Source organism: Prunus dulcis, chromosome 8 (genome assembly GCF_902201215.1).
Source record: "Prunus dulcis chromosome 8, ALMONDv2, whole genome shotgun sequence".
Taxonomy (NCBI): domain Eukaryota; kingdom Viridiplantae; phylum Streptophyta; class Magnoliopsida; order Rosales; family Rosaceae; genus Prunus; species Prunus dulcis.
The window spans coordinates 19,754,012-19,762,609 of record NC_047657.1 but is presented as its reverse complement, the minus strand read 5'-3'; the positions used below and the strand labels follow the sequence as shown (position 1 = coordinate 19,762,609).

The 8,598-nt window shown below is 39.0% G+C and overlaps 2 protein-coding genes across 4 annotated transcripts; both read right to left on the bottom strand.

Moving 5' to 3' along the window:
- Window positions 1-991: 991 nt before the first annotated feature.
- LOC117612136 (autophagy-related protein 18a) lies at window positions 992-8,557 on the bottom strand. 3 transcript variants are annotated; one of them, XM_034340884.1, is made up of 5 exons: window positions 7,389-8,557; window positions 6,373-6,580; window positions 5,774-5,900; window positions 5,488-5,592; window positions 992-1,019 (listed from the first exon to the last, which is right to left on the bottom strand). In XM_034340884.1, exons 1-4 carry the CDS (start codon window positions 8,241-8,243, stop codon window positions 5,502-5,504), a joined length of 1,281 nt encoding a protein of 426 aa, XP_034196775.1. In that variant the 5' UTR covers window positions 8,244-8,557; the 3' UTR covers window positions 992-1,019; window positions 5,488-5,501. The 3 variants fall into 3 exon arrangements, with proteins under 3 accessions (XP_034196775.1, XP_034196774.1, XP_034196773.1); XM_034340883.1 differs by having other exon boundaries at window positions 1,000-1,021; window positions 5,484-5,592; XM_034340882.1 differs by lacking the exon at window positions 992-1,019 and having other exon boundaries at window positions 5,221-5,592.
- On the bottom strand, window positions 3,228-4,342 carry LOC117612137 (glutathione S-transferase F13-like). The gene is made up of 3 exons (XM_034340885.1): window positions 4,077-4,342; window positions 3,890-3,938; window positions 3,228-3,803 (listed from the first exon to the last, which is right to left on the bottom strand). Exons 1-3 carry the CDS (start codon window positions 4,221-4,223, stop codon window positions 3,337-3,339), a joined length of 663 nt encoding a protein of 220 aa, XP_034196776.1. The 5' UTR covers window positions 4,224-4,342; the 3' UTR covers window positions 3,228-3,336.
- Window positions 8,558-8,598: the final 41 nt, after the last annotated feature.

Here is an 8,598-nt window from a genome sequence, read left to right as displayed (position 1 = left end):
TGAGAGAGGTTTGACAATGGCGCACACAGAGCCTATGTCAAAGAGGTTTCGGCGGCTGAGAAGGAGAGAGCTCAGAGAGGAACGAAATTGGAGAAAGAAAGGAGACGAAGGTTTTGGGTTAGTCTGGAGAAATATGGTGGTTTCGAGAGATGAAGAAAGAAAAAGTGTTTTTGAATGGTTTGGGGGCTTTTTTGTTGGAAAAAGATAGGTTTTTTTTGTTGTTGTTTATTTTTGGGGTGGTCACAGTGGAAAAAGAAAGGTAGGTAGGAGGTTTCAAGAGAGAAGAAATGGCCGATATTGGACCCATCTTTAATGTAATTAAAGAGAGCAAATAAATAACATATATAAGTTATAACATTTTTATTAATTATTTAATTATAGGATGATTCCTGAAATTTTGGAGATATAATCAATCACGGGTTTATTTGAATGCGATCGATCATCTGCACTACCTTCAACTAAGCAGGGCGATTGAGTATGGAAGTGCACCAACGTGGGCTCTGGTCAAACAGCCGCCTCATACTCATCATGCGATATAAATCTCATAATCGCTCTTGACTCTGCAATATTAATACACTAATTAACCCTGATATTTTATATAGTAAGTAAGTAATATTGGGTTTTATTATCATTAAGTCGTTTTTAGTATTATCCTGTAAAACTGGAACCTGACCAAACGGCTGCTGCATTGCATTGCAATTCCCATGCCAGACAGCCAGTGCCACCCAAATATATTTACATATTTCAGATAATGCAAATTTGGAGGGTGGGTGAGATCGGCGGACTCGGAGGTAAGCTAATATAATTATATTTAAGCTATACTCTTTAAACAAATCTTTTTTAAATAAATAGTATAGCCGGGCGGCTATACTATTACAATATATTATTATATTTAACGAGTATAGCCGCATGCTATACGCTTTAAATAAAATTATATTTTTTTTTAAATAAATAGTATAGCCCGGCGGCTGTACTCTTTGAATAAAAAAAAAAATATATATATATATATATATATATATATCCTAATTCCTGGTGTAAATGTTTATCTTAAATCTTAATGGAAATGGATTTGCTTATATGGGGTTACCTTATCCTAATTCCTTAGGGTTTAAGATACACAATACAACATGTATATTGATTATAAACAGATAAGTAGATTAACATATAAACCCCAAGGGAATTAGGATAAGGTTACCTAAATAAGCAGGCAGAAAGTACTGGTTGTGGGGTTCAGAATTGTATTTCTGCATTGGCATTATTGGAGCCACATCAAAAGTTGGGTTTCGGAATGGACTTCAAACAAAGAACTGCTGTACCTAGGAATCAAAATAGAATCCAGGTAACCAAATTGAGAACAAAATCCAAACCCAAAACTAGCTGGCTGTAGTACTTTGGTATCTAAAAAGAACCAGCAAAAATTACATACCAGTAAATAAATGAATTCAAATTCCACTTCAACCTAACAAGGAAAAAAAAAAAAAAAAAAAATCAAATTCCACATTGCTGGGGTTAAGTGGAATCCAAAGTCACAAGGCCTCTGTTGTGTCACTTCCTTGTTTTTTGTGGTCTGCACTCTGCTCTATTGTGTTGCTGTCAAATGAAGCACAGCCAACTTGGACATCTTCCATATCATTCACAGTGCACATTGCTTACATTTTGTGTGGGAAGTTACAATGCTTGTGAATGTGAGTAAATCTTCTAATCTTCACGTAAATGAAAACCTCAACTCAACTTTTTTTTTTTTTTTTTTTTCATTCAACAATTGTCTCATTTATAATATTTGAATTGAAAATATCCTTGCATAAAGTGAAAAATCAGTGTTACTAAACCAGATGATCATGTATGTAACTAGCACCAGAATTAGGTTCGGGCCTTAACACAACTAGTATAGTATGAGATGAGTAAGAAGAGGGGTAAATCTTTCAAATTTTCATATAAACAGAGGAACTCATAATTTTTTTAGGTCAATGGTAGTTTTTATTTTATTTTATCAAAGAACAACTTCATTAGATGATCTTCAACAATACAAAATATGATATTCAAAGAGCCAAGTTCAAAAGAGCAACATGACTAACACACTAAAAAAACAAAACTAAAGCGGATAAAAGCCGCATTAACAACTACTAGCCCATATTATTATAATTAATCATAATCTTGATCAAAGCGCACAAAAAAAGTGTGACAGGTTCTATTCAAGATTGGCTACAAGAAGAATGATTTTTTATTTATTATTATTTAACTTTTATAAAATAACCCACCTCTACCCCATCCTATCATTTTGGCATTTTGATACCACAGATATCCATATGCATATATATGACCATTCGACCATCATTTTCAAGTTACGTTAAGCTGATGCAGACTTGGGGGTACAAAAAAACATATAAGCTGTCATTTTAAATAACGACAGTAGACCAAAGGAAAAGTCATGTGCACCCTGCAATGGGCTTTGCAGGATGTTCAACTTGTTCTTCAGTCTTCTTCTAAATAGTATTTTTGTAACCTCTCTGCAGTGGGGTTTGCAGGGGTGTTTGGGATTTCTTCCATGCTCCTTTGGAATGAAAGAGAGTTGGAAAATGAATAAAAGGCTCACATACATAGTGGGCTGTTGTATATTGATTTATATAGTAATTGTACCATCCCTTACAATCACTGATATCTACATAGTGGGCATTAATTGATACCTACAATCAGTTACAGATGAGGAAGAAGAAGAGTCATAAAGAGGGCAGCTGATCAGATGAGGAAGAAGAAGAGTCCTGAGCCATCTTGGACAGTGGTAGATGAGTCTGGGCAACTTTTGGATATACAGCTTCTGGAACTTTTTAAGTTATAGGTAAGAAAACTGTTTTTCTCTTGTGGGGACGTGAAAATACCATCAGCATTAGCTGCTATCTCAGCCTCTTTGAAATATTTCATCGAGCAAGGCCCTCTCTAGATGGAGACTTGTAACAGAGAAGACAGCAAGTGATAAATTTGTTAGGTGGGTGAAAATGACAAATCTATCGAGGTCCCATGCCATGAGAAATCTGTGGAGGGGTCCAAAGCTGATATACAAGTTGGCCAGGACCCAGGAGAGATGTTATCTTAGCTAGCAAAGGGTTGAAGAAAGCACTTGGCAATGCTGTACTTTTGTTTCTTTTAAGTTTCAATGAGAACTCCTTAATCACGATTATTTCTACAGATTTTCTATGTTGTTCTAAATATGTTAGCAGTAGCAGGAAAGAAACAGAGCACACAACAACATTTTGTATTAAATTATTCTGCTACGATCAATGGGGATAAGTTGTTCCATATCCAAAACACACCAGACAGATACAAAGATAGAAGAAGCACTCATTTAATTTCAACTTCACCAAAATTCATGCCCTCAGCCACTTTGACAGAGGCAGGCCTAGCTGAAATGTCCTCCCACCACGCCTTAACATGAGGACGATCGTTTATCAATGAAGACCAAGGAGTCTTCATGAAATAAAAAGTGTAAGCGAAGTGGTGAAGGTCAGCCAGGCTATAGAAATCACCAGCAAGGTACTTGTTGCTGCTCAGCTTGGTCTCGTACACGTCGAGCACCTTCTCGAGCTTCTCTAAGCTCGCATCGATTACTGTTTGATCGGGCTTACAGCCCACCACAGGCTTCCCGAAAAACTCATACACAATGGGGCAGATTGCTGGGTGGTATTGTTGAGATTCCACTTCTATCCATACCTTCACCAATGCAGCTTCTTTCAAGTTTTCGTGCCTCATGAGATCATATCCAGTTTCCTTGAATTTTTCAGCTACATATGCTGTGATTGCTCTGGACTCTGGTGTTGTAAAAATGAAACTTAGAATATATATCATATTGTTATATATTTATATGTGAAGATTTTGTGAGAGAGTTGACACTTACCAAATAGTGTGACGTCACCATCTTCAAATGCTGGAATCTGGCCAAAGGGCTACATGATGGCGAGAAAAATATATCATCAGACATTTTGCTAGTGTATGACCAACCACAATAAGCTTATAAAGATAAACATATACATAAAATTAAAAATTTATCAAGTTTTTGTAACTTAATGGAAATGAAATTTTACATTCTTGGCAAGAAAAGAAGGCTGCTTGTTTTCAAGGCCCAAAATATTAACCGGGACGAACTCGAAGTCGAGAGCTTTTTCATGGAGACAAGCCTCTACGCGAGCCGTGCTGGGAGATACAGGAAATCCATGCAGCTTGAGCACCATTTTTAGAGTAGAAGAGCAAGAGCAGAGAGTCCTACAAATTAGTAGCTCTATGTCTATGGATATGTTGATGAGAGAATAGAGACCAAACCAAGGTTCTCCTTATAAATAACTTGGCCTTCGGCCTTCGGCCTTGTGATACTCTGTGTCTGTCATGACCATTTGGACTTGTACTGCTGCAAATAAAAAAATTGCAACCACAGTTGATTAACTGATGCTTGTGTGTATATTCGATTGGATTTCACGTGACTGAATGTAAGTCCCGATGCAATGATCTGCCTGCCTGCTATAATAGAATTTTTAAAACTTCCCTTTAAAATAATGAATACTTTCGTGTATTCAAATCAATCTATGCAAAGGCCCAGAGCAATGTATAATTTTCATGTCACAACAACTATAACTATAACGAAGGGCTATATTAAGGGGTTATAACAAAGAGATTCTTTATAGCCGTTGATTAATGAACTCCTCCACATTGAACGGTTGGATTGAACCCCTCAACACACGCTCTCGTTATAGAATCCCCCCACCAGATAGTGAGGTTAAGTAGACCCATTGCAATCCTACCACCATTCAGATGAGATGCAGATGCTTTAGACAATAATTATTGGGGGCATATACTCTTCTTTGTATAATTTAATGTTGTATGAAATGAAATATTGTCCAGTCAAACAAAGATTTCAGTGCAGTGAATTTAAAATGATTGGCAACCTGCATCTTTAGATTTGCTCTCATTTTTAAACACCACACAAACTCCAAGTCCATTTTTAATCAGGGCTACACAACACACAAGTCCATTCTGTGGCCATCAGCAGCGGTGAATTGCAGTTTCCCACACAAATGGTAACGGACAAGAGATGGAAGAAGTTACTTCAGAGTCAGGGTTGATTGATGCTGCATGCCGCAAGCTGCGCACATTAAAAATAACAAGAAGTTCACACGGGATCAAAAGAGACATGGGATTTTGTCCTTCACCAACTTCTCACATGATGTCTGCCAATTTCATGGGAAAATTAACACTTTTCATTCATAGATATTAAAAAAGCAGTATAAAGCATATTCTTTATAAGTTAGTTTTTTTTTTTTTTTTCCTTTTCTTTTCTTAAAGTCACTGTTGGTACATCACTCAGAAATTTACAAATTTACATGCTCATGTATTTACAACATAATTTACCCATATGCTAAAACTGGGGAGAAAAACAAAGCAGAAGACCAAACAGTACTTAGAACACTGTAGGTAGGATAGGAACGATGGATAGTACAATATATATATATATATCTTCAAAAGGCTTCTTCTGGCTTTAGAAAGTTGTGATATTCCAGCTGGGTCATCTCTCCTCCATTCACGGGGTCAAACTCACATCTATAGAAGCTGCATCCAAATTCAAATTTCATAACAAAGTTTCAATTCCAAACTCATCACATGAAACATGGCTAAGCAAATCCTATATATATATATATATATATATATATATATATATGGGTGACGATTGTACATTGATATGGTTCAGTCATTACGAAATTGCAAAACCATCTAAAATTTATTTTCTTACCTTCCATCCATGCCAAGAATTACCACTGTATTCTTCTGGTGACCAAAAGCAACAATGTATTGAGAGCCCTCAAGCAAGCGAAACTGAGCCACAGACCACTCTGAGCTAAAATACTTAGGCAACACACCTGCAAGCAAAAACCAGACTCAGATCCATTCACCTCGGAAAAAAAAAAAAAAAAAAAAACATGATATGTCCTTTGCCGGTGTACCACTTGATATTACAAATTAGGGAGAGGAAACACAGGAAAAGCAGACTTCATGCACTCAGATAATCAGATTGTATCTTATTTCTAACAATTATTTTCAACAAAATGATCTGACTTTGCAAGAAAAGGTATATCAGGAATTCTTTTACGCAACCACATAAACTTCATCTTGCTCTTAAATTTAGGTTTAAGACATCTTATAGTGCTGCAGTAACAATGCACTGCACTCTATTCTTTATTGGTATTCAAAATTCACTAGTATTTCAGCATATGGTATTGGAAATCCCCAATATGACCAATTTGTCAACTATGTAGAATGTTCAAAAAGTGCTGACAGAAAACAGATCAGAAAAATTCAAATATTGAGGGGAGGGGGGAGGGGGGAGTTTACCTCTGATGAAAGAAAGAGAGGAGTTTGATGATGAAACAGCAAGATTAGGATCAGATGCAGTTCGTGAATTCTCATTTCCAGAGAACCCAGAATTCACCTTCAGGTTGAAAACATGGACAGTTCCCTTGTCACTAGAGACTGCTAGCCACTGGGCAGTTGAAGAGAATGCCAAACTATAGATTTCTGCTCTGTCCGCACCCCTCCTTACCTGCATTTGCATCCAATTAACTTGAATTCATAAATAAATAAAAATTTGAATCTGTAATCATACATCAACACCATTTCAGATTTCCAAGGGAGTAGGGATGCACCCTCTTCAAAGTTTAGAAAAAACAAAAACATAACTGAGGAAAAAAAAAAAGGCCTTCCGATGTCATTCAACTTACAACTTACAGCTCACACCATGTCATTCAAACATAAGGATCCCTTACAAAAAAATCACGTTAAAGATTTGTTTTGGACTTGGCGGTGGTGGAACAGATGGGGTTGTTCTTTTCTTACCAGGACCAATTGATGGCAAACTTACTTCTAATTGCTTTCGAGGTTTATGCATACATGTATGTGCATGCTTACAAGGTCATGCCTGCGACATGACTTCGTAATAATGCATGTCTGATCTAGATCCCCGAACCAACTAAGTTTTATAAAGTGCTTACAAAATGTATCATAAATAATGAATCAAGTAAATATTAGCACAGACCCTGTTAATGGTAGAGGAAACTTCCTCGCAATGTACCCATCCCATTCCCATATAAACTGAAATATTAATCACCATTCCCATGAACAATAACCTGCAACTTACAAGTGCTTATCGATACTCCAAGGCTTTCAATTTCAGCAAACCCAAACCTCTCTATTATAAGATGCCCCAAAATTCAAGAACTTGAAGCTCAACTTTAGAACACATTGCATCGAATGATGATCAATATCAACATTTGACATGCCATACCAGTCTAAAATGATGCAATAACAAAATTCAGAAATTTTCATCATAATTTGAATATAAAAAAACATACCTCTTGAAGCAAAGTTCCATCAAGCGTATTAAAAATCCGAACAAGAGTCCCTTTGTTGCTGGAGGTGGCGAGCAACTGGCCGTCGGGTGTGAGTGCAAAGCACGCAAGCCTGGAATCGTGAGCCATGATGAACTTGGTCCTCTTGGACCCGTAATGCTCAACCCTGACCTGCCCTTTCTGCAAGCCAGGGCACACCAGCACCAGTGACCCTGCCACTTGCGACACAGCGCAGAGCCCCTTGGGGTTCGCGATCGTCTCAATCTGGTGCAGGAGCTTCAGGTCGGCGAAGTTGTACACGTAAATCTTCTGCTCCAAAACGACGACGATTCGGTCCCTGCGGAGCCGTACGGACCGGACAACGGAGCGAAAGGAGAGCTCGCCGATGCACCGGCCCTGGTGGTCGTCCCAGATCATGACTTTGTTGGTGGGGTACTGAGGGTCCGGCCCACCGCCGACTATAGCCAAGATGTTGCAGCGGAAGAGCATCTCAACGACGCCGATTCCGCCGCCGTTGTCGAAGTCCCGGCGAAAGAGCTCGCGGAACGGATCACAGTTGTAGATCCGGAAGCCGTGGTCCGTACCCGCGGCGAAGCAGGCGTGGTCCTGGTTGAAGGACAGGTGAAACAGCGACGGAGGCGAGCGTGACGCAGGTGGGGTTGGCAGCTCTTGTGGTACAGAGAAGGGGTTGCTGTGGACATTAGGGTTAGGGTCCGGGGGTGATTGGGGGGCATGGTCGTCGGCTGTCATCGACGAATCGGCGACGCTCGAGGTGTCGTCGATGGGTTCGGAGAGGAAAGTGGCGTTGGAGTTGGGGTCAGGCCACGAGGGCGGTGCGAAGGCAGAGAGGGTCGCCATTGGAGGAGGATCTGGAAGGAATTTTCGAGGGTTGATTTGATATCAGGAGCTAAGAGCTAATAGAGTGCTCAATTTACTGTTTGCTCACAGAATTGGAGAAAGGACAGGAAATTTTTGGTGAATTTGGGGAGAAGAAAGAGACAATAGTGTCCTTTTATTTTTTTTGGGTCGAAGGACAATAGTGTCCTTGAGGTGCTAGGCTTCGAGTGAAATTCAGAATTGTGATCCAGAAAGTGCAGGTGATTTTATTCGTTGGTTGGAGTGCACGACAAAAGCGGGATGTCGTTCGCGTCCGAACCACGCCTGATGACTGATAGAACGGGCACCTTCTTCCGCTATTCGTCGTATTTTCCAG